The sequence below is a fragment of the Medicago sativa genome, chromosome 3, assembly GCF_051527215.1.
Source record: "Medicago sativa cultivar Bolivia chromosome 3, Bolivia_mono, whole genome shotgun sequence".
In the NCBI taxonomy this organism is placed as follows: domain Eukaryota; kingdom Viridiplantae; phylum Streptophyta; class Magnoliopsida; order Fabales; family Fabaceae; genus Medicago; species Medicago sativa.
Window position 1 is genome coordinate 55,579,535 of NC_140751.1, and position 27,523 is coordinate 55,607,057.

Below are 27,523 nucleotides of genomic sequence, written 5' to 3' on the forward strand. Positions count from 1 at the left end.
ACCCACATCTACAGAGAAGGGAATGAGATAGCAGACGCCCTAGCCAATGCAGGTCTATCTGTGCAAGCTTTAACAGTATGGTTAGAGATCCCTAGTTTTATCAGTTCGTTTTATGTAAAAAACAAAATAGGGATGCCTTCCTTTAGGTTCATCTCTTTTTAATGGAGTTTTGGTTTGGTCCCCTCCATTTTGTAATCTCTTTTATCTTATTTATATATTTTTAGTAAAAAAAAAAAAAAAAAGATATAATTTATAAAACATTTAAAAAAAACATAAAAAAAATAATGCATGTTTTTTTGTTTTTTGTTAATATCATGGCTACTTGATATAAGTTATAAAATATACAACGACAATCTTAAATTTAATCGGTTTCTCTCCAAAAAAAAATGATTAGTTTAAATAGGGTATCAATCGGTCAATGTTACAACAATATTTTTCATTAAAAAATTATTATTAATTTCTTTTTTAGAGAATTTATATATTGCATTATATTATAATACAAATAATATAACACAATAATATAATATAATTGATACACATGATACCAAAAATGAATTACAAAAATTAATAGTGAAAGTTATAATAATTCCAAAAATAATGCATAAGAATAAAACAACATTAGAGTGCCACGTGTCGTGAGGTTAGGAAATTCTAAAAGATTGAATTGTAGCAACACATGTCAAGAAGAGAAGAGAAGAAAAATTATTTTCATAAAGGGACATGGAATAGGTCCTAAATTTATATTATATAGATATCAAGTAAAATGACATTAAATAATGTAACATTGATTGTCCATCAAACAAAATGTAACATTGATTGTGACATTACATCGATGGAATTTAACCACTCCTATAGAATAATACATAGTAGTTTCATAGAAAAATTACAATTCCTGTTCGTCTAAACCTTTTCTAGACAAAAAACCGTTTATTTTAAAAAACGTATAATCAAAAAACCTCAAAAGCACTCTACTTATTGTTGGAAAATTTCGTTTAATATTTTTTTTTTTTGCAATAACTTCTGGGACACCCCCTATCATGTTGCAATAACTTACTGTGTTGGAAAATTGCCTTAATCATCTGATTTGATTAGTTTTTTTCTTTTTTTTTTAGGAATTTTCTGTGCTTCAAATCAGTGGTCTTGTGTTGTTCAATTTAGCCGGCATAAAGATTAAACATTGTTAAACACCATGGTCATTCTTTAATGTATATTGAGCAAGTTGTATTTAGCTAATTTATATCGATGACTTAACGTTAAACATTTCTTTTTAATATACTAAACTTGTCATTGTTAATTAAGCCTATATAAGAAATCAAGATCAGGGTTATCATTCTCTTAACGCATCGCTGTGATGTTATTATTTATAGATATGTTTTACACATTATTTATTGATTAGTAAGAGAAAAAGACTGATAGAATACTTATTTTATTGATTAGTTGAAGAAAAAGACAGATAGAATACTTATTTTATTGATTAGTAGAAGAGAAAGACAGATAGAATACTTATTTTATTGATTAGTAAAAGAAAAAGAGATAGAATACTTATTTTATTGATTAGTAAAAGAAAACGACAGATAGAATACTTATTTTATTGATTAGTAAAAGAAAAAGACAGATAGAATACTTCAATGTTCCGCAAATATTAACACTCCGAGTTTACCGAGTTTACGTGTTTAGGTACCAAAACCAAAATCGTGTTAATTCGGAGGTAAACTCAATTTCTGGTAAAATTGGAAGGTTTGACGAGTTTGACCGAGTTAACACTCAGTAAACTCGACCGAGTTTACCGAGTTTTACGAGTTTACATCTAACAAAAAAAAATCGGTCCTTTTTTTGGGCCCATTTTTTTCAAAACCCAATTCCTTTTCTACAAGCCCAAAGACTAAAACGTTTACTAAATAGTTACCTTTATAGTAACATGTTCCTGAGATGAAACGTTTCTTTTTCTTTCTTCTCTAATTTCTCAAACCATGAAAAAGGGAACACATATCAGTTAGGGTTGCGATTCCAACGGTGGAAATTCATATTTCGACGCCGATGATTGCGACGTCGGTTAGGTTGCGGTGGTGGTGTTTATTGACCTTTTGAAGAAATTTACTTAGTTTATTTTCTAGATAGTTTTATTAACAACTTTAGAAACTTGTGAAACTTGCTTTTTTGGATGGTTTTATGGATGACTTAAACTGAGAGACTTATGAAACTTATGATTTTGTGCGTTAATTTTTGTATTTTGATGCTAAGTTGAACATAACTGTTTATTATGGTAGTTTGGTATAATTTGTCTTTGTAATTAACTCATATTTTGCACTATTGACCTATTTACAATATTATATTAGCTTATATATGTCATGCATATAATAAATTTTATATAATTTTAATTTTAGGTAAACTCGTACGAGTTCTCGAGTCGAGTTTACCTAAGCAAAACGAGTTGAGGTAAACTCTCGAGTTGTAAAACCTTGGAATACTTATTTAATCCCCATGGTCATTCTATAATATCTATTGAGCTGGTTTGATTTAGTTAATATATACTGGTAATTTAGCATTAAAAATGTGTTTTTTAAATAGACCAGACTTGCCATCGTAAGTTGTACCCATATAGAAAAATCTAGATCACGTCTATATATTTGAATTAGAGAAAGTGTTAGAAAGAGTGTTCTTAACATTTCTCATAGCGTAATACTAAACAAGTACAATTTTACCAAAAGCTTAAGCACAAGACAAGCATGCTACTAAATAGCCAAACCTTATGAATGGCTTATCACACCAATATGTTTGGTACTACATAACCAAATCATATAAAGGTCGAAGTTTATAAAGAAAAATTCAACAATAACAATAATGGATGATAAATTATATATAAATAGACTGGTATGATATGCCTAATATGTTTTTTTTAAGCCTTATTTAACCTATTTATTTAAAAAGACTTCATTAAAGCCTTAGCCTAACCTTTATATTAAACGGATTAGGCCAAACTAAACTTGAAATAGGTCATACCATATACTTTTGTCGGACGGCCTGACCTGTTTGCACCCTACACACAATTACATGTCAGACTGAAATAAAACATCTTGGCTCTCTTCCTAACCCCTAAAGACAAGAGCACCTCAAACATACCCAACCAAAAACCTAGCAAAGTCAACTCTCAACCTAGCCAACTACACACAGGGTACAAAATACACACACATAATGAGGAAACCGTTACCCACACAAGTTCCACAACATACATACCCTCTACTTATATATCTCTATTATGAGATTGGGATTCCCTCCGGTCTTTTTTGTGCAGTCCTCTCTCCTTTTATAATCCAACGGTTGATTGCCTTATAAAGGAATAAAAGACGGTATAAAATAGAGAAAAAATATAGATAAATGGTTGGAGAGGATTCAAATCCGTCTATTATTTATGGTTTATCATTAATTACAATCAATTATCATCGTTTTTTATACTATAAGCTAATCCAAGAGCACTCACTTGCCATGTCATTGATTCTCCATTTAAACAGTAACAAATGTAAGGCTAATACATTGAGCCACTTTCTATCTCAATTCAACTGAATCCTTTATTTCTTTTCAATTCCTTTGAATTAGAACTGCAATGCCCTTAACTTCTCTTCCAATAAGATTTTATTCATCCAAACGTGACCCATTCTCCATCAACAACAGCTCATGTAACTTATACACATATAAAAGATATTTATTAAACCCTAAAATTTCTTGACACTTTTTCCAAATTCAATGTTTGTATATAACAATGACATACTTGAATCTATTTATGTTTTTCGGTGCTGAGATTTTACAAAGAAACACTTACAAGTGAATGCTCAATCCAAAATCAAAAGTCTCATTGCATAACTATTCAAATAGAAATTGAGACAGCATCGGAAACAAAACACATTTGTAGCATCTAATTCCAAACACTAACTGCTTCCTATGGACCATGACTGCCAAGTAGTTTGCTGGATTTTTTTCTTATCCTTTGCGGTGGCGCACACCGTTCGGAAATTCTAGCTCCCAATACCTTTCGTATTTATCAGCAGAAAAACTCATTATTCTTGTTTTGGCACATGAACTTTCTTTTCCTGGTTTAGTAATACTTACTTGAATTGAATTCGTAGGCTCGGCTCTGGGAATGAAAAGAGACCAGTGATAAAATCAAAACGTATTTTTTTTAAAAGAGCAATGTTAAATTTATATTTTTTTAAAAATAAATACAAGGTGCCGTATATATGCGGTACACCCAAAGGTGAAAATGACTACCGTATACATGAGGAACCCCCACCTAACACCAAAAGCAAGATGACCTAATTCTAATAGGCCTAAAAGGCTAAAGCAAGAGGACAGAAAATGGCCGGGGGTATTAAAAAAAATTGGAGGGCAATAGAAATAGTGGGTATTAAAATAAATTTTGAGGCCCATGACTGAGGGAGGCCCAGCTCTGTTGAGCTGTTTGCACCCCCTCAGGGCCGGGGCTGCTTACTTCTATGTATGAACTTATTTGCACAGTTTCCTTTTTACAAGAACATGTACGGCACGATTAATATAATTTGATTCAATTATGACGATATATAAACTTCACACTCCGCTAATTTAAGTGATAAAAAATGTAGGAACCGAAACAAACAAACAATAAAGAACAAAATACAATAGAAAAGAGTACAAAGAGTTAACTCAATAAATACAATAAGCAGAGGGCAGCTGAGGCCGCAATAATACAATAATATACAGAACAAAATACAAAGAAAAGGAGTCGCAGCTCCCAAGATAAGTAAAAACAACAACAAAACCTCACAACATATATTATACATCATAAACAACTCAATTTTCTTGAATAAAATAACAAAGTAGCTATATACAACAATGAAATACAACACATTCTTTTTTATTGAGGAAGGCAAGTGCCAAAACAGGAACAGAGAAAGAATCCACTGATAACCATCACCTGTAGTTCACACCAAACTATCAATATAAAACACAATCATTACATAATGAATTTAATATAAGGATGCTATTTAAAAAAATAGTTCAATATAAGGATTGGAAAAATTAGCTTAGAACGTTGCCAAAAAATGAGTGATGTGTAAACTTCAATTTAATTAGTAAATACGTATTCATAAGGAAAGTAAGGAGATGCAAAAGTCGAGAAATTATTTTTATTTTTATTGCTAACAGTCCATAAATTATTTTACTAAAAATTACATAATGCTTATATTTTGATGACTAAACAATAAATATTACCGCAAATAATATATCCTTAATTGTAGGGAAGCGAAAGTGTACCTTTAAGCCCAAATTTGTACAGAGGGCACTTGCTTGAAGATCCAATGCTCTTTTCCTTTATCAGAAGCAATGCTCTGTTTAAGTTCTACACTCATATCACAAAGCCAAAGATCTTCAAGCTTCTGCAAGTGTTGAATGCCAGTTGGTAACGTCATCAGTTGGGGGATGGAGGATAAATTGAGCTTTTTCAGAGAACCCAATGCACCTTCGTCAATAAGGATGTAACTCAAGTTATTGAAACCAACAATAAATAGTTCCTTCAAATTATTAAACCATCCATCTTGAAAATGTAACCTTTCCAGTTTGTTTTCATAGTTACCACTACTAAAAGCGAGGGACAACAAGTTTGGCATACTATGGAGTACTTTCATTGCATCATTCACTTCCCTCGTAAGTATCACTGCCAGCTTAACAAGATTTTGGAGTTTTGGAATCCACTCAGGCACCTTCTTTAAATAGCCTTCAAGTATAACACATTGAAGCCTAGGTGGGGGTGAATTCAAATCCAGATCAATGAATGTGTCAAATTCGAATCCACTAATATTTAGTTTCTTCAGTTGTTGCATCTTATTGATCGAGGAAGTAATAGCACTCATATATTTACTCCTAACACCTTTCAAGACCAATTCCCTTAGCTTATTTAGCTTTCCTAGCTCTTCGATTAGCTCTACTACTCTATAGTCATTTTCATCTTCACCATCATCTAAATAAACATTATTTAGAGTTTGTAGGAATGTCATACCTCCAATACCATCCTTCATATGAATCAGAGACAAATTATAGCCTATAAGATGGCGTAGTTTTTTAAGCTTGCAAATCTGCTTTGGCAAAATACGATTTTCAAACTCTGTATATCTTAAATCTAAAGTCTCTAGGTTCACGAGCATGCCAATGGATTTGGGAAGTTCAGAATATCTCTTTCCAAACATCCGCAGCTTAAAATATTTCAAGTGGTTCAAACTTCCCAAATCATTAGGAATTTCAAGTAACTCCTCATGCATCAAAGCAAGTACCTTCAACCGCCTATATTTTATGGGGATTCTCCTTATGAATGATTCAAGTGATGTTTCAGATGTGAGAACAAGCAGTGATCGGACATGTGAGTTTTCGATACCTTCAATTGGATTATCAGAACTGGTTGCTAGTGATAGGCGTCGAATCATTCCAGTTAAAGACAATTGTTTATCCTCGGTAATATTCTTGCCAAAACTTAAATCCTCAAATTTTCCAACGATCATTGCATGCACTAGATCATGAACACCGCAACTTTTTACTCTTCCATCAATACTGATTGAATCTACTTGCACCAAACTTCTATGGATCAACTCTTTTAGATATCCTTCTGCAACATCTTCCAATGTCCTTTCCTTTTCTTCTTTCACAAATCCTTCAGCAATCCATTGACGAGTCAATGTCTTTGAATGAATTTTATAGTCTTCAGGGTATAATCCAAAATACAAGAAACATGACTTGAGGTTGTAAGGCAAATCATGGTAACTAAGTCCTAAAAAATTTCTTATGATGGAACCTTTCCTTCACTAAAGTTATACCATTCAATTGGATTTCTATCTTTGCAAGATAAAAGACCACCGGTGACTACAATTGCTAGAGGTAATCCTTTGCATCTTTCAACAATTTTGGAAGATATATCAATAAGATTATTTGGACAAAGTCCATTCAAGTTACGGAATGCCTTCTTGTTGAACAACTTCAAAGATTGTTCTTTAGTTAAAGATTTTAGCTCATGCACTGTAACAAAAGCAAAGTTCTCACAAGCATTTGCAACATCTTTGTTTCTTGTTGTGATTAATAACCTAGAACCCTTTTTGTTATTAATCATAGCATATTCAATATCACCCCAAAAATATGAGTCCCATACATCATCAAACACTACAGCGTACCTTTTTCCTTGCAAGTAGTTTCTCACTTCATCAACTAATGGCTTTCGATCCATTTGATGGAGACTTTGAGGAGGCTCTTTCCCTTGTTGTTTGTAAATCTCCAGCAAAAAGTCCCTCAACACTTTTTCTGTATTGTATGGTCGAGACACCGTGATCCATAAAAGACAGTCAAAGTGCTTAACTACCTTTTGGTTGTTAAGAACTTTCTTGGCTAGAGTGGTTTTTCCCAGTCCTCCCATTCCAACAATGGAAACAACTGTGCGCTCTGCTCTTCCCTCTACCAGCCAATCAATCAATTTGTCTTGTGGCTCGTCAAAGCCCACAACATCAGTTTCATCCATATAAAATGGAGCATCTCGAAGGTTGTGAAATAATGAGGCGTTTGTGTTTGTTGCAGAACTACTTGTTGCTTTCTCCCAAGAAGATGGGATATGGAAGCCATTATCTTTTTCACTTTTTTCTCTTATTTCATTAATTCGGGAATTGATGTTCTGAATCTTCTCAGCTATTTGGTAACGAAGAATCATATTTTTGACATAGTTAGTAGCACCAGCAACACATCCAGGATCGGGAAGTTGTTGCTCCTCACCGGCCATATATTCATCAATGACATCTTCTATTTCGAAAGATACTTCTATCAGCTGCTTGATCCTTGCTTTGATTTCGTCACTTGTTTCCGTGTCTATTTCAGCATCATCAGCTATTCTATCTGCATTGCTGATGAATTTTTCAATTCTCTCTAGTTCCTCTTTCAGTTCTGCAATTTCTTTTGGCACACCCCTAATCATGCCCGCTGCTTTCTTTAAGAATGAAAACAAATGATCACGAGCGATGGGAAGTGCAATGTCACACATTTTGTTGTATCTTTGATTTTAATTTGCCTTCAGTTGAATCCTTTATTTCTTTCCAGTTCCTTTGCATTAGAACTGCAATGTGTTAACTTCTCTTCCAACAAGATTTTGTTCATTATTCTCCATCAAAAACAACTCATGTCACTTATACACATATAAAAGGTATTTATGAAACGCTAAAATTTCTTGACACTTTCCAAATTCAATGTTTGTATATAACAACGACATACTTGAATCTATTTATGTTTTTTAGTGCTGAGATTTTACAAAGAAAGACTTACAAGTGAATGCTCAGTCCTAAATCAGAAGTCTTAATGCATAATTATTCGAATAGAACACATTTGTAGCAATTAACTCAAAACACCAAGTGCTGAATTCACAATAATACAGAACAAAATACAAAGAAAATATATTAATTTCCTACAATCATTTAAAGGAAAGATCTCACAACACAAACAACTCTATTTTTTTGAATAAAATAACAAAGTAGATATAATAACAATGAAAACAACACATCTTTTTTATTATTGAGGAAGGGAAGTGCCAAAACAAGAACAGAAAGAAGCAATGCTGATATAAAATTCCACATGATGAATTTTGAATCTCAAATCGACTGATAACCATCACCTGTAGTTCACAGCAAATTATCAATATAAAACACAGTCATTACAATGACTAGACAGTTTAATACAAGGATGCCATGTTAGAAATTTAGGTCTAAATAAAAACAGATTTCGTAAAACATGTTCAACAATTATGAATCAATAGTGGAAGCAAACAAAACATTGAACATGATTATTATGATTGGATCTACGACATGTTTGATTTATAAAGGATATTAAGAATTAAGGTATTATGAATACATGAATTAAGCTTTCATGGCAACCCTTTCAACAACAACGAGGAGGTGATCTGAAACAAATATAAGGATTAGCGGCGGCTGATTTGGTTCTTCTTCAACCGGCACCTTTATGCCTCAAGTTAGCTTCAGATGGGGAGAAGAGAAAGTTGGTGTATTGAGGACCATAGCCTCTTTTAGGAAAATATACCATATACCCGAACATTAATACCTTTACCCCCTACAAACCATCAATAATACAAATTTTAACCCCTTCTAAAATTATACCCATTTCACCCCATCAAGTTTTCCCAAAATTGAAAACAATTGATAAATTTTCCGGACAACAAATTACAACTTTTCCTTATCATTGGTAGAGAGATTGCTGATCGACAACAACCACAACTTTAATATTAAAAAACAAGAGTTGACATTATAAGTATGTATGATAAGAGACTAAAACAAAAACTAACAAAAGGATTTTCACCAATAATAATCCAATTCAATTGATTTAAGGCGAAAACTACATACACAGCCAATTATTAATTCCATGGGATCAACATCAATTGAACAATCAGGGTTTTACTTCTTCGAATGATTTAGGATCTTGGTGAAAATTGAGGAAAGTTAGATAGGATGAGGACACTTCTATTTTTGTGCTCATTGATTAGGAAGCCCTTCAAGATTTTTGGAAAACTTCAATCATGATATCCATCGTGGGACACTTCTATTGGTATTTTTGATAACTTGTAGGGTTGGGGGTATATTTATTGGGGTATAGGGTAAAAATTTCTCTCGGATGACCATTAGGGTTTTCCATTATTCCGTTAATAGATCATTCAGACATCCTATCAACTTGAAAAAATTGGCAGTTAAATAATAAATGGCAGTTAATTGGCAGTCATAAACCATTTAGTATTTCTATCGTCCCCCTAATTCTCAAGTTGATAGGAATATTATCTAACCCCCTAATGGTCGTTGCGTTAACCGCTTCACCATTTTTATAATGGTGTAGACGACATGCAAGTTTGAGTCCGTATTGCTTGTGAGTTATCAAGGATTTGCTTGGAGCTACCTCTTTTTCTTTTGCTTGGAGTCTAGATTAGGCTCTGATTAGGAGTGTCGGGAATTATGCATTTTATGCCATTTATATGTTGTTGGATTTATTGCTGAGATTGTTGTTATGTATATGAGACCTGAGATATGGTGTTGAGATTTTATTATGTACTTGAGGAAGATTACATGTTGCTGAGATATTTATAATGTTGTTTTTCCGCTGCGAGTTTTTGTGAAAATCAGATTATGCATGTTTTTGAGAAAATGATGATGTGACATCTTAAACTCTTTCGAATAAATGATTTATTTGCATGATTTATTTCATTTCGGGTTAAGAATGTTACAATTGGTGGGTCTGAGCAAAGTGGGGGAGAAGCAAAATGCTTCTAGTGGTTGTGTGCATGGATGTGATTTTTGGTACGAACTGGTTGTTGTGTTTTGGTGTAAATATTAACTGTTTGACCAAGACTATTACTTTTCCCAAACCAGAGGAGCAGGTTGAAGGGAAGTTTTTTACGACGGATGTAAATAGAGGCATCGTTAGGTGAAGAAGATCGGGTGTTTATGATTGTTGCTTCATTGAAGGTTGAAAGTGAGATGGGAGTTGGTGATTTGTCGGTATTGAATGAGCCTCCCTGATGTTTTTCTAGATGACATTACCTACTTACCGCCAGAGAGGGAGGTGTAGTTTGTGATTGATTTGGTGCATAACACTAGTCCTATATTGACGGCGCCATATCGGATGTCTGCATCGGAGTTGAGTGAGTTGAAAAAGCAGTCGGAAGAGTTGTTGGATAAGAAGTTCATCAGGCCTAGTGTTTTGCCGTGGGGAGCGCCGATGTTGTTGGTTAATAAGAAGGATGGTAGTATGAGATTGTGTGTGGACTATCGAATACTGAAAAAGGTTACCATTAAGAACAAATATCCTCTTCCAAGAATAGATGATCTTATGGATCAGTTGGGTTGTGCGCATGTGTTTAGCAAGATTGATTTGCGATCAGGATATCAATAGATACGAGTGAAGTTGGGAGATATACCGAAGACTGTGTTCTGAACTAGGTATGGTCACTATGAGTATTCTGCGATGTCGTTTGGTGTGACTAATGCGCCAGACGTATTTATGGAATACATGAATATAATTTTCCATCCTTATTTGGATCAACTTGTGGTGGTGTTCATAGACGATATTTTGGTGTATTCGAAGTCGGATGAGGAGCATGCAGAACATTTAAGGATTGTGTTGTAGACCTTTGAAGGAGAAGAAGTTGTATACCAAGTTGTCGAAGTGTGAATTTTGGTTGCACGAAGCGAGTTTCTTTGGTTATGTGATATCTAGAGGTGGGATAACAGTTCAACCGTCTAAGGTTGATGTAGTGTTGTAGTGGGAGACTCCTAAGTCGGTTTCTGAGATCAGAAGTTTCCTTGGTTTGGCTGATTACTACCGGAGGTTTGTAGAAGGTTTTTTGAAGTTGGCTTTACCTTTGACGCAGTTAACTCGTAAGGGACAAGCTTTTGTTTGGGATTCTAAGTGTGAATGTGAATGTGAATGAGTCTTTTGTAGTATATTGTGATGCATCGAAGATGGGATTGGGCGGAGTGCTTATGCAGAATGGTCAAGTTGTGGTGTAATCTTCGAGGCAGTTGAAAGTACCATGAAAGGAATTACCCAACCCATGATTTGAAATTTGACAGTAGTGGTGTTTGTGCTTAAGGTTTGGAGGCACTACTTGTATGGTTTGAAGTTTGTAGTTTTTAGCGATCACAAGAGTTTGAAGTATTTGTTTAATCAAAAGGAGTTGAATATGTCAAAACCTCAATATGTTTGCAGTTAATTGACCCTCAACCGCGTCAGATTTTCGTTAAATGGGAAAGGCCTCCTCTTATAAAACTAAAATGTAGCATCAATGCGACTTTCATGAATAAATAAGTATGTATCAGTATTTAGGGAATCTCATAGGAATTTTATTAAAGCTAAAACCAAAGTTATTCTTTTGTGTTATCCGTCAAATAAGGTGAAGCGTATGGATTATTGCAAGCTATCAAATGGATGTTGAGTTTGGTTTGAAAAATTGTAATTTTGAGTTAGATGCCAAAGTAGTTGTAGACATTTTTAATAAGCCATATGTGTATTTTATGTTTTTTGGTTTCATCGTAAGAGATTGTATTACTTTATTGAATGAACTATGTCCATACTCGTCAGTAGAGTTTTTTTTTAAAGCAAGCCAATGTAGTGGTCCATGAACTAGCTAGGGAGGATACATATTGATATCATGTTGTATTCTTGCTGCTATTATGAATGATATGAGATAAGCGTTTTATCTTCGAAAAAAATGCATATATAAAACTGTAAAGTTTAGTTTCTAGTTGATTTAATTTGTAAAAACCTACCTAGAGTATATTCATAATGGAAAACTAAGCTATTTATGATGAAATCAATCTGCATTGTTGTGTGCAAGTGAGTTATATGTCCCAAATCGGATAACAAGGTAGCGGTTGAACACTTTATAAGTGAGAAGAGTTATAAACCTATTGCATTAAGTTTTTAGATTAGCACTTGTATGGTAACTATGTTTCCTTTTCGGATATCTATACTATATATAAAGAAAACTACCCCTTTCAGCACACTTTTGGGTTGGAATTTTCTTTCCAAAAATACCCTTAATTTTAAATACAAATAGCCAATTATAAAATAATGCGTGGATTAATAATCAATGTCACTAATCGTCCCCATTAACTTTCTTTTACCACCGTTAACAACAGATCAAACTCACAAAAAGTTTAAAAATTATATATGCATTCTTTATGTCTCTTCTCATGAATTCAAATCGATCCAGAATTTATCATAGTACCCTCTGATCACATCTCATCACCTCTAAAAAATTAGAAAGTTCCAAGGCTCACGAACTTGATTAATACTTCTGAAGCACCATTGAATGGAATATCTTTAAGGTCCACTTCATGAATTGAATATCTTTCTGTTTTATGCTTCGAGCAATTTACTTTCCGCCAACATTACAATTCAAGCTTTGTTTTTACTTTTTTTTCTTAGAAGAATGAATGAATCAGAATTTGAGAAAATCAAAGTTGAACAATAATCACTTATGAAAAAAAATAATCCAAAGTTTATATTTTTTCCTACTTTATTTCTCACGAGTCTATGAGTTTTTTTAATTTTTTTTTAAAAAAAATAATAGCCGATGAGGATTAGACTATAAATCCTCTAAATAAAAATTAGTAACAAACGTGAGCAAAAAATATTGTTAAAGATTGGACTTTAAATCCTCTAAAAAAATATTAGTAACAAACATGAGCAAAAAATAATGTTAAATATTAGTCTTTAAATCCTCTAATAAAAGATTAGTAACAAACGTGAGCAAAAAAAAAAGATTAGTAACAAACATGAGAAAAAATAATGTTAAAAATTGGACTTTAAATCATCTGATAAAAATATTAGTAATAAACGTGAGCAAAATATTATGATTCAAAATCTTTTAGAAAAAGATTTGTTAGCACTATATTAAAAATATTAATAAGTAGGGTTTTCACAGTTCATAGTTCGTTCCCGCATTGTTTAGTTTTTCTCAATCTCTCTCCGCCCTTTGCATTAGAATTCAGAATTAACCTGTAAGTTTTTTTTTCTTTTCATGTTACAACTAATCAAAGTTGATTAATTTTATGGATTATTTGACTTTGCTGGTTTATAAGTGATTATGATTCAAATTATTTACGATTAATTTTAAGAATTATTTGACTTTGCTGGTTTATAATTGCTTATACAAACTATGATTGTGTGCATTTTTTTTTTTTTATCTATAAGCACACCTTTGAGTTGGACTTTTCTTTCCAAATATACGCTTAGTTTTAAATACAAATAACATATGTAACAAATAAATACAAATAACACATGTAACAAATAAATAAGAATAAATTTAATTTATAGAGAAAACTTACATACAATTTCTTAGTGTTCTTACTGTTAGTCAATTATAAAATAATACGTGGATTAGTAATTCATGTCACTAATCGTCACCGTTAACCCTCTTTTACTTCTCTTAACCAAAGATCAAACTCACAAAAAAACGGCAAAAGTTTTGGTGCATAAGCCATAACTTATGCACCATGCATAAGTTAATCACAACCATCAGATAACATGACACTTGTAATGATCCTATGTTCTCAACTCAGACCCCACAATCTTATACCATTACCATTCGTCCTCAACCCATTGGCGGAGATTTCAAATCCAATTTTCCTTCTTAAATCTCTCCCTCTCTCTCAACTTCTCCTTCCAATTCCCATTACCATTCCCTTCCCAGGTTCGTTTCTTTCCAGATCTCATCTCACTTCAATTTATTTTCAACTTTCACTATGAATTTCTCTTTTTTGTTTTTTATTTCAGATTTGTTCTTTCAATGTATTCTTCTCTTAATCTTACTTATTCCACATCCCGTTTTTAATTATCTTTCTTGATTCCATTGTAAACTTTGCATGTATCACTCAAATTATACTCACACTGAAGAAAAAAAATACATGTATGATAATTGTTAAACCTTTGAATGCATCTTGCCTTGCCCTGCTTTTTTATGTAGTTGTATATTGGTATCACTATATCGTATTATTTGTGATGAATACATCATAGGTGTAGTTTTCAATGCATTTAAGCTCTGTTTAGATAAACTATTGAATCGACTGTGTGTTGTATCCTTAAAACGTTTATATACAAGTTATTTGTTTCTAGAGCAAAAGGTGAAATTTTTTTCAATAAGCTATAAGCTCTGTAGCACTTACGCTTTCGGTAGAAGATATGTATCACAGAGACACAAACATTTTGACACCAGTAAAAGTTTAAAAAAAATGAATTAAATGGAGACTGGCTGTTTTTATTAACTATCCTAGAGAGCTTATGGCAATAAGCTGAAAAAAACTTATAGAAAGTTTTAAATGTCTCAGAAAATGGTTTCATACTGTTGATTTGTTTCTTAGAAAACCAATATGCTGTGTAAATGGATTTAGCAAGTTTTACTCTGAAACCATTTTGCTGTGGAAATGGTTTCAGAGCGTTGATTTGCTTTGGAACTGTTTTTAACAATTTCTTTGTATGGTTTAGAATCTAAGTTGTAAAATGTGTTATTTTGCTCTGAATTTGAAATGGTTTACATGTAATCCATCAGATGATAAGACTTAATATGAATCAGTTTAATTGCGAAACCAAACTAATTGTCTAATGCTTTTGATAGACTTGTATGTGAAATAGACTTAATCTTATTATAGTTGTCTCAGGAAATGTTTTCATATTGTTGATTTGTTTCTTATTATAGTATGTTTTGTTTAAAAATCATATATAAAACCATTTTACTCTGAAAACCATTATGCTGTGTAAATGGTTTTAGCAAGTTTTACTCTGAAACCATTTTGCTGTGGAAATGGTTGCATAGCGTTGATTTGCTTTGGAACTGTTTTTAACAATTTCTTTGTTTGGTTTAGAATCTAAGTTGTAAAATGTGTTATTTTGCTCTGAATTTGAAATGGTTTACATGTAATCCATCAGATGATAAGACTTGATATGAATCGGTTTAATTGCGAAACCAAACTAATTGTCTAATGCTTTTGATAGACTTGTATGTGAAATAGACTTAATCTTAGCTGTTTTTATCAGCTGAGTCTAATTGTCTAATGTTTTTCCTGCACTGTTTTTATTAGCTGTTTTTATCAGCTGAAACGGCTCTATTGGTCCATCTCTGCTAGCTATATATGTGCTCTGACCAAAATCAATGGTTGTTTTATTTGAATTATTTATTTTTAGCTATATATGTGCACTTTGTTAGAACTTTGTTAAACTCTAAAAACTATGCCAAAACCATTGTGCTGTGGAAATGGTTTTGGTGAGTTGTACTCCAAAACCATTAGATGTATTTAATGGTTTTCTTTGATCATGCAGGTGAAAAAAAACCAAAGAGCTAGAGCCATTGCTGTTGGAGAAACCTAAACGTAACGAGAACCAACACACTCACAAGCGAAAGCTGCGATCGGCGAGCGACGAAACCCTAGGAGAGACAAGCTTTTTTTTTTTTGGTTGATAATTAATGAATATAACAATGTCTTGCAATTCCATAATCATCAATTTTGGTTGTAATTACCTGGCCTACTCGTAACACTACCAACAATGCTTAATATAGAAGTAAAATATGTTTTTTTTTGTTTTTGAAAGAAGTAAATTATGTTGTTCTTTTGAAAAATAGATCAACAATAACTACCAATATTTTATCATTAAATAAAATCAATGTGTTAAACATCAAAATATTCTGTCACCAATTCTGATTATTATTTTTTGTAACTTGCGAAATTTCTACCAACAGTGTAAGAAATCCTGATTTTTGTATCACTTTTACTCCTCCTTTCTCCCTGTTTCCCTCTCTTTTTTTTTTATATCACATTATTATCCATCCTCTTTTTTCTGCTGCCTTTCTATCTTGCTTACACCACTCACCCCGTGAAAAGTGTAAGAGAACTAATATTCTAGTGCAAAATGATCCAAACTTGTTGAAGTAAAAATATAGTACCATCACGGCAGAGTCAACAAATAAAAAGCCAGATGACTAACAAGTAACAACTGAATCCTTCTATTAAAGGGTCATTTTAACTAGGCGTTGATGATAGTTTCACACTTTCACTGTATCTTCAATAGTTGATCAAAATGTTCAGAATGCAACTTTTACATTTATTCAATTCTAGTAGTACATGATAGTAAAAATTTATTGAGATTTCTGATCAAAAATATAACCAGACCACAGATTTAGTGCCAGTAGATAGCAATACATCTTAGTAAATAGAGGTAAAACAAAATCAGTGAAAAGGATTTTCGGGTTTGGAGGGTGTAGGACGCAATTCTGTTGGGCTACAGGTTAATGGGCTGGACTTATGCATGGTGCATAAGGATTTTCCTTATGCACCATAACCACACCCCAAAAAAACTAGCACAAAACAACAACTCATGTTACTTTTTTATCAGCCGCTTTTATGTTGTACATCTGTGTTGTTCCCCTCAATACAACCGACAAAGATTGTCAAGTATTTTCATATCCCTTCCACAAAAAACAGTATTCCATATTATTTTATTGATATAAATTACTCATCCTTAGTCTTTGATCAATTGTAACAAACGTGAGTAAAAAATAATGGAAAAGATTGGACTTTAAATCCACTAAAAAAAAAGATTAGTGACAAACGTGAGCAAAAAATAATGTTAAATATTGGAATTTAAATCCTCTAAAAAAAATTAGTAACAAACATGAGCAAAAAATATTGTTAAAGATTGGACTTTAAATCCTCTAAAAAAGATTAGTAATAGACGTGAGCAAAAAATATTGTTGAAGATTGGACTATAAATTCTCGAAAAGAAAGATTAGTAACAAACGTGAGCAAAAAATAATGTTAAAGATTGGACTTTAAATCCTCTAAAAAAAGATTAGTAACAAACGTGAGAAAAAAATAATGTTAAGATTGAACTTTAAATCCTCTGGAAAAAAAATATTAGTAACAAACGTGAGCAAAATATTATGTTAAAGATTGGACTTTAAACCTGTTTGGTTCGAGAGTTTTGGAGGGGAGGGGAGGGGAGGGGAGATTTTTAATTTGACGTGTTTGGTTCAATTTTTAGAAGGGGAGGGGAGGGGAGATGAGCAAAATTTATTGCACTGTCAAAATTATCCTTATATTAATTTAAAATCCCAATATTATCATCGTAACAACATTTATTATTATTATATTATTTTATCCTTGAAACAACTTTTATTATTATTAGGTTATCTTGTAACAACTTTTATTCGATATTATTAACAATATTTTGTTGTAACAACTTGTATTCTATATTATTAACAATTTTTCCTTGTAACAACTTTCATTACTCCTTGTAACAACCCTATTACTAATCCATTATTCCATCGTCTACATCATGTTGTTATCGATTACATCGTTATTGTTTGGTTACTTAATTATCCTTATTTAATTAAGTTTAAGGGTAAAACAGTAAAATAATTTTAAAATCCCTCCCCTCCCCTTGTGAACCAAACACACTTTTAATTAAAACATCTCCCCTCCCCTCCCCTCCGTTAAAATTCCTCCCCTCCCCTCCCATCCCCTCCCCTCCTAATTCTCGAACCAAACGGACCCTAAAAAAATATTAGTAACAAATGTGAGCAAAAACTAATGTTTAAGGGCAGACCATTCCCAATGTCAGAATCTATCTTCCACAATATGTTTTCAGTCATGGTCAATTATAAGTAGCTATATCGAGAGGAGTTTCTCAAAATTCAACAAAAGTTCTCATTAATGAAGGGAACATAGAAGGAGAAGATGGAGACTTTACGAAAAATGTAGTTTTTAAAGATATTCTTTTATCGCAATCATAACAATGTTTCTTTTACATAAAATGTCATTTATACATTTATGTTATGATGTTACTAATTACTACTAGAATAAACAATAAAAGATCATTATTTTTTTCTTTATTTTATATGCAGACAAACTAAAATATGTTGAGTTCATAAATAATTGTTATATAACTTGACAATATTTTGTTTATAAATCAATATATCAATAATTTCCATTAATATTTAAAAAATTTAAAAATTTAATCAAAATTATACAAACAAACATAATAATATAATCACATGCGTTAGAGCAGTAGAAAGAGCGGACAGACGGGCACGATAGTGCCCGTCTTTCCGCTAGTATTTATTAAAAGAGAAATATTGTTTTGTACGGTGGAACACAACGAAAAAATAATTGAAGGTTACATAAAGGATAATTTTTCACCCATACTCCCATGATTTCCTTAAACAAGTTTCTCAACTAATTTTTACCAACAAATAATATAACAAGACAAATAGGCATTATTGCATTTCGTTAAAGTTTTTCATGACATTAAACATATCACTATTATTATAATCGATTCACGACAATTGCATTACAATCTCAAAAACTCAAGTTACAATTGTTAGTGTTTGACTAGGAATATTATTGAGGCCAGGTGAATGTATAGAACAAACGCAATGTGTGTTATCACGGCATACAGGAACGCCATACAGAGGAGGTTTAAAACTATCGCAACATTTGGAACAAACTGAATCTGTTTTGCATTTTTCGGGACAATCTGCGGATTGTGGGAGTGGATTGGGAGAATTTGGATGAACGCTTGTCTCTTTTAGAGAAGATACAATCTCAGCATTGATTCTTCCAACTACAACTGCCATGCACATATCTGCATACAAAAACAATACATCTCCTTTAGACCAATATTTTATATAACATATATGAGATTTAGTTTTGATGGAAAATTGGATTGATGTAACAAAAAGAATAAAAAATTTGCTCAAACCTGATACAACGATAGAAAAAGCAACCAAAAGTGCAAGTTGGAGAGCAGAATGTCTTGTGGAGTCCATCTTGGTCATAAAACAAATGTTCTATGAGAAAATATTTATAAAACCAAACTTGAGACCAGCTTTATCAAGTAATAATGTTTTTATTGACTCGCGTATATTAAATATGATATTGTATAAATTAATGCCTTATAAAGAAACATAAAAGTTAAAATATAATTGACTACATTATAAAATAATGAAGAAAGATAACTGAGGATGGGTTTGGTACAATTTTTACCATCTTATAACCTTTTTTTACTCGTTAAAAAAACCACAAAAATGTACATTATTAAACCTCTCTTTAACATATATAAATAACATTAACCACTTATATTGCATAAATACATGTACTTATGTCATTTTGTAACTATGTTGCTTTAATTTACATTTCATGCATATTGAAGGGTTAAAAATTCTTCCAATGATGTTTCATATATGCTGATATTATTGTTGGTAAGAGGAGGAAGACTGGGGGCGCCTTGTGGGTACGAAGAAGGATATGGAGGTTGTTAAAAAATATTATTCTAAAAAAGAAGTTGTTGATAGTGCAAGCAAGGGTGCAATTGCCAAAATTTTGAATGGTACGTAAGAACGTTTCTAAAGTCAAATAAAAACTCATAGTCATAGATGCTGGTTTTGAAAGTGTCAGAATAATACCCATTGGTGATGATAATTTTTCTTGTTTTGTTGGAAAAATGACATTTTATCTGTTAAAAATGCCGTTGATTTATCTTGTCCTTTTTATTTGATTTTTATCTTCCATTTCCTCTGTTAAAGCTTGCATTTTTTGTTTTTTTGTTGTTGTTTAAGGTTTCTTATATTTGTTGCTATTATGCAGGAGGATATGTAAATTTGTGTTCAATGATATATATGGAAGAATGAGCTTCCTAGATCAACTGAGAGATTGAGGCCATTAGACTGTTGGAACATTAGTGTGATGTTGGGAAATAAATTGAAAGATTAAACACCAAGTAATTATACTTTGATCTAATGTTGTGTGAATTGAAAAAATAGAGTGTGGGGTTCTCACATAAAATAAAACTCACACATTAGCAGTGTTTAAACTGCAATATTTAATTTTAAATACTTGATAATGATAAAAATAATAGTAATTATTACTTTAATTCGAGAATATCACTTCCCACAAATTTAGCTTATGATCATTGTGATAAGAATAAGAATTTAATTGAATTTCTTATATTTCCTTCATTCAAATCTAAGTTCATTTTAAGGGATAAACTTCATTCAAATCTAATGGATAAACTTCATTTTAATCTTATCCATTAAAGTAACTGCTATCGCAATTTTCGCTAAAACAGTTATAGAATCTCTATATAAATAGAGGACTCCACTAAGTTCAAAAATAACACCAAAGAGTTTCATTGAGTTGTCGGGAACTCTTTCTCTCTTCTCCCTTTCTTGACTTGTGTTGACGAGTCTTTCTTCTCTTCATCTCCTTTTTTCTGTCCCTTCGGAATTAGAGTGTTCTTAAGACCATAGTCCCTTTTCGGTTTAATGTCCCCTCGGAATTAAGAATGGTCTTAAGTTCATAGTCCCTTTGATATTTTTATGTCCTTCGGAATAAATAATAATTTAAGATCATAGTCCCTTTTTCGGCATAATGTCCCTTCAAAATTATGAATGATCTTAAAATATATTCTTCTTCGATTCTTGAAAAAGTTAGACGTTAGAATGGTGTTAAACCATATTTGAGTGATCATAGAATCATAGTTGAAGAAGTTAATAATTAGAATGGTGGTAACACCATATTTGAGTGGTCTCAGCACCATAATGGAGTGGTAACAGTATCATATTAAAGTGGTTTCAGTATTAATAGAATGGTCTTGGTACCATATTGGAGTTGTAATTCTCGAACGGTTTTCTACAGTGCAGTAGTTAATTGAACAGTAGTAGTTGAACAGTTGTAGTTTGACTTGTTTTATCCTGAAGGCGGCGTGGTTGATAGTCTGCCTTAAAGCGAGCGACCTGGTCGTGACTCAACCTAGTAACAATTTCGGTTGATGATAGAATTTGGAAATCCAAATACAACAGTTTGAAAATCCAAAAACAACAGAGACCATCAAGGTGGTTATTCTTTCATATCTTTATTTGTTCAGAATTGTTTCGTTCTGTTCATTTCTTAAGTCATAATAGGATTTGTGTTTTTCAGTTTTAAAATTTTATGTGTGGTGAATATCAAATTTGTACTCATTTAGTAAGGAGATTCTATTTTTTTTTCATATTAGTTTTTTACACACGGAATATTATTGTTTTGGATACACCCGCCGTGTTTATTTTCTCTAATCTTTCTGCAGTGGTAAATGTGTTTATATAACCTGGTATTTGTAGTGTTGAACTATTGCTTCTGCCTCTTCCTCTGCTGAACAATATAAAGTACTTTTTTAAGGAATAAAGTACTTTTTGTTATTCTCGTTGAAATGGTAAATAAATCCACGAGTATTCGGACTTTGAGATTTTTTATATAATTGAAATGATATTTTACATTTGTGTATATCTGAGTTCTACTTTTTTATGCATGTTGTTGGCTCAATGTTCTCGCTCTACATACTCACTTAAAAAATAGAAATAATGTATTGAAAAGTGGTGAAAAGTGTTGAATTCAACTATCCAAAAAAAAAAAAAAAAACTATCTAAAAGTTTAAAAGTTGTAATTTATAATACAAAATTACTACTTTTAGTTTCCTTTAACAAACCAAACCTTTAAAAAATACATATTATATTTTTTTCCTCATCCAAACTTCTCAAGCGTGTGAATGTGTGCAAGTAGAGAATCCAAATATTTGTGACTAGCTAATTATTTTTCATGAAGAAAACTATTTCTGATTTTATTCGAAAATATTATTTGAAATAGCTTTAGGTGGCAAACTTTAAATTTAGTTAATTTGGATCAGGGGTTTTGGTCTATTTTTCTTGTCTTTCTCTTTTTCTTGTCTTTTTGTTTAGAGCAATGCTATTTATCAAGAAAGATTTTATCAAGAAATTATCCCGAAATTAATGTTAGCCAATAAAATCTCAGTCTGGCCGGAAATCATGGGGTGGCAGGTGTTATGTATTTTTTTTTTTATGAAACTTTAATAAATAAGATTAAAATCTAAGGGTGATTATTCTGCCATGTCATTCTTGAATTTATTAAGAGAATCCATTCTTGATATCTAGCATTTTCCTTTTGTTTATTTTCCTTTTTCTTTCAATATGCATACTACAATGTTGCATTTGATTGTCGATTTGTTGGGTGCTGCTTAGTTGAGATTTTGCTAATTTTTAAATGATGTATTTGTTTTTGAAGAAGGATAATGATGTATTTGTACTTCCAACTTTTTCCGAAAATAATAATAATTATAATAATAATGATAATGTCTTACGCATTAAAATTTGGAAAGCTCTCACAAGTGACAAGACACAACATTTTTTTTTAACAAAAGTGACAAGACACAACATATACTACATACAATTCAAATCATCTTATTAAAAAAAAGAGAGAAATTTGATAACATGACAAATATAAACACTCATATAAGATATGTACAAATATTATTGCTCATAAATGATATGTGCAAATTTAAATGAAAAACAACACTTTTTTTTGCTTAAAAAAGACACTTTTTTATTGTGGAATGAAATTGCAAAAACACGAATAAAAGGAAACAATGCCACCGAAAATATAAAAGTCCAAGCGAAATTTCAAGTTTCATCGCACTGATCAAAGCCCATCACATGACCTACAATATTAACATCAAATCATTAATAATATGCAACGATTAAACAATTTATTAAGTTGGTGCTCACATCACGTATTGTATCGAGATGCCCTTGCTTAATAACCAAGCTGGGCTAACTATTAGACAATTTAGAATAAGGATTTCTTTCCATAAAATAATGACTACAAAAGTCAAGAAATTATTTTAAATAAAGATTACATAATGCGTGTATTATAAAGAAAAAACCACACCTTTTTCAAATTAATTAATTGGATGGTGAATGATTTCTACCACAGGCACATGCTTGAAGCTCCAATGCACTTTTCCTTCATCGAAAAAAAATGCTTGACTAAATAAATGGCTCATTTGCTTAATACTGAGAACTTCAAGCTTTTTCAAGTGTTGAATGCCAGTTGGTAATGTCTTGAGATGGCGGAGGAAGGTTAGTGATAGCTTTTTTAGAGAACGCAACGCTCCTTCGTCGATAATGATGTAATTCAAGTTTTCCAAATCTTCAAGATATAGTTGCTTCAAATTCTCAAACCATCCATCTTGAAAATGTAACCTTTCAGCTTCATAAGCATTGTTGCTAAGAGAGAGGGTCAACAAGTTTGGCATACTTTTGAGTAATTTCATTTTATCATCTGTTAGTTGGGAATACTTGAGTTTCAGCTTAACAAGATTTTGAAGTTTTGGAATCCACACAGGCAACATCTCTAACTTCCCATCAAGAGTAAGATGTCGAAGCAAAGGTGGTGGTGAATTCAAATGCATGTCAATAACCGTGTTATATCCGTTTGCACGAATTTGTAGTTTCTCCATTTTTTGCATCTCATTGATTGAGGAAGATATAGCACTCATGTATCCGCTCCTAACACCGATCAAGACCAATTCCCTTAGCTGTTTTAGTTTTCCTAGCTCTTGGATTAGCTTTACCACTTCATTTTCACCACCACCATCTAAATAAACATCACGTAGAGTTTGTAGGGATGTCATGCCTCCGATACCATCTTTTAATTGAATCAAAGACATACTGTAGCCTAGAAAATGGCGTAGCTTTTTAAGCTTGCATATCTCTTTTGGCATAGCTTGGAAACTTGTACGTTGTAAGTCCAAGGTTTCTAGGTTCTTGAGCATGCCAATGGCTTTTGGAAGTACACAACGATCTCCTCGAAAGTTCTCTCTAAATCTAAAATACTTTAAGTGGGTCAAACTTCCAAAATCTTGAGGAACATCAAGCAATCCAACATGCTCCAAATCAAGCACATTCAATCGCCTGTATTTTGTAGGGATTCTTCTTGCAAGGGATTCATTTAATGTTTTAACAAGCAGTGATCGAACCTGTGAGCTTTCAATGCTTTCCATCAAATTATCAGATCTAATTGCTATTGATAGGCGTCGAACCATCCCAGTTAAAAATGATTGGTCATCCTCGCTAATATTCTTGCAAAAACTTAATTCTTCACATTTTTTAAGAATCAATGCATGCACTAGATCATGAACACAACAACTTTTTGCTCTTCCATCAATACTGATTGAAACTACTTGCACCAAACCTCTACCGATCAAATCTGCTAAATATCCATCTGCAACATCTTCCGATGTTTTTACCCTATCCTTTTTCACAAACCCTTCAGCCATCCATTGTCGAATTAATATCTTTGAAGGAATTATACAACCTTCAGGATATAATCCAAAATACAACAAACATGACTTGAGATTGTAAGACAAATCATGGTAACCGAGACCTACAATTTTGTTTATCTTCAAATCTTCATCTAACTCTATGTTGAGATTTTCACTAAAGTTATACCATTCTTGTGTATTTCTATCTTTGCAAGATAAAATACCACCAATGAGTACAATTGCTAGGGGTAAACCATTGCATTTTTCAACAATTTTCAAAGATATATCAATAAGATTTTCTGGACAACGTCCGTTTAAGTCATGGAATGTCTTCTTATTGAACAACTCCAAAGATTGTTCTTCAGCCAAACCTTTCAGTTCATACACTTCAACAAAAGAAGATTTCTTACAAACATTTACAACATCAATGTTTCTTGTTGTGATTAATATCTTACAGCCCTTTTTATTATCAATCATGGCAAGTTTGATATCATCCCAAAATTGTGAATTCCATACATCATCAAACACGATAACGTACCTTTTTTCCTGCAAGTAGTTTCTCACTTCGTCAACTAATGACTCTTGAGTCATTTGATCGACACTTTGGGGGGGATTTGCTCCTTGTTGTTCGTAAAACTTGTGCAACATGTCCCTCAGCAAGCCTTCTATATTGTATGATTGAGACACTCTGATCCATACATGACAATCAAAGTGTTTAACGATCTTGTTGTCGTCAAAAACCTTCTTGGCAAGAGTAGTTTTTCCTTGTCCTCCCTTTCCAACAATGGTGACAATTGTGTGCGCTTCTCTTCCCTCTACCAACCAATCAATTAGTATGTCTCTTGGAACTTCAAAGCCTACGACATCATCTTCATCCATACAAAATTGAGCCTTTCGAAAGTTCTCCATGTTGAAGTTTGTTGCAGTACTGCTTGACCCTTGTTCCAAAGATGATTGGATATGGAAGCTATGTTCTTTTCCACTTGCATCATTCATATCACTAATTTGGGATTTGATTTTCTGAATCTTGTTTGCTATTTGGCGACGAAGAATTATAGTTTTGACCAAGTTAGCAAATCCAGAAGGTTGTTCTTGACAAAACATATATTCATCAATGACATCTTCTATGTGAAAAGATGCTTCTATCAGCTGTTTGATCTTTCCTTTGATTTCCTGTTTTGTTTCCATGTCTTCTTCAGCATCAGCTATTCTATCTGCATTGTTGATGAAGTTTTCAATGCTTTCAAGTTCATCTTTCATGTCTGAAATTTCTTTTGGGATACCCCTAATCATTTTGGCTGCTCCCAAAAAATCACACATTTTATCTCACACTTTGTAATATCTTTGATTGGCAAATATTGTGAGTGAGATAAGTACAAATCTATTAGCCGGCCTTCATGATTTATATATCATTAAATTTTAACAGTGTGATAGGTAAATCATTGACTGTGATTGCTTAATATAGCCTGTTGAGTACACGTTGAGACCATTTGCCATTTTTTTTCTTATTAAATTTTGTCTTACTAGGGCAAGTTGTTGATCATATGATTTAATTAGTCGTAATTAGATGTAATAGTAATTAAACAATGCATGTTAGTTAGTTATACAACTTTTATTTTTTTGTTTTTTCTTGATTACAGCTATACAATTTTATACCGACATACTATTTTAGGAAAAACTTTTGTGTACATTTTTGAAGGCGTATATACCTCAAAACAAATAGAAGAAAAGAGAAAAAGAAAGTAATATCATAGAAGTGATTTTTCGACTAAGTGATATTATATGATGAGAGATATAGAGAAAGTGAGGTGTTGAATAAATGTAGAAAAATAAATGATATCGGTTTATCATTTTTTAATTTTTAAATAGAATAAATAACCCTGCAATTCAGATTGGTTAACTTGTGGGAGTAATTTAGTTTTGAATATGGAATATTGCTTCTGCAATGTGCCGTGGTAGAATTTAGCCATAGTAAAGTCCAAGAGAAGACTTTAAGGAGTATATTGGTTTTGACTTTTGAGGAAGTTATATTGCTGACTTTAACAATGTGTTGCTTAAAGAACAACATCTCTTCAATGGCTAGCAACAAAATCACATCAATGGCTAGCTTCTAGCCTTATTAAATTTATGTTTCTAAACTTTATCAAAATCTCTTCAATGGTTTGGTTTTCAATGGTTTGGTTTTCATGAAATATCTTGTGCCCTAAGGGCACAAGTAAGGAAACCAAATATAAAAGTTTTTTCTTTAAAATAGTGCATTTAATACCTTAAAAGTATGAAAAGTTATATTTTCAATTTTAACTTCGTCTTACAATTCCATTTTTAACTTCATAAATTAGAACAAAAGTTAGCATGATCCCAAAACAATTTATGATAATTTTTTTCTCAACGGCTTCCCCCAAAACTATAACCAAACTTTTCATGAGCATAAATAAACTGTATTGTTTCGATTTCTTATCAAGTTTGGACTTATCATCTATTGGAATGTTAACATGAGTCATGCAAACTTAAAGGTGAAAAGAGACGATTAAAATTGAGATAAAATTAACGGATAATCTATAAGCTACTTAAGTAGCTAGTTTAAAAAATATTATAAGTTCGTGAGAAAATGTCGCTTAGGGGCTTATAAATTATAAATTTATCCATTATAAATTTAAAATTTAGTCTTGTCAAACATAGCCATAAATTAGCTTTTTAGTTTATAGATTTATTTTATCAAACAGACCCTAAAAGAGAGGAAAAAATGAGAAATCTTTTAGATTTGATGTATTGTTTGTTTAAGTGAAATGAATAAATATAAAGAGAGAAGTGTATTCGTTCATCTCTT

At 32.0% G+C, this 27,523-nt stretch overlaps 1 protein-coding gene and 1 pseudogene across 2 annotated transcripts; both read right to left on the bottom strand.

The window, feature by feature from the left end:
* Positions 1-4,808: 4,808 nt before the first annotated feature.
* Positions 4,809-8,059, bottom strand: LOC146938489 (disease resistance protein RPM1-like; annotated as a pseudogene). Its single transcript, XR_015031316.1, has 2 exons — positions 5,284-8,059; positions 4,809-4,945 (listed from the first exon to the last, which is right to left on the bottom strand). The product of XR_015031316.1 is annotated as a disease resistance protein RPM1-like (transcript).
* A 14,752-nt stretch (positions 8,060-22,811) lies between these two features.
* LOC146938490 (disease resistance protein RPM1-like) lies at positions 22,812-26,069 on the bottom strand. Its single transcript, XM_085752422.1, has 2 exons — positions 23,322-26,069; positions 22,812-23,091 (listed from the first exon to the last, which is right to left on the bottom strand). The coding sequence occupies exon 1, from the start codon at positions 26,014-26,016 to the stop codon at positions 23,332-23,334; it is 2,685 nt and encodes an 894-aa protein (XP_085608548.1). The 5' UTR covers positions 26,017-26,069; the 3' UTR covers positions 22,812-23,091; positions 23,322-23,331.
* Between the last annotated feature and the right edge of the window lie 1,454 nt (positions 26,070-27,523).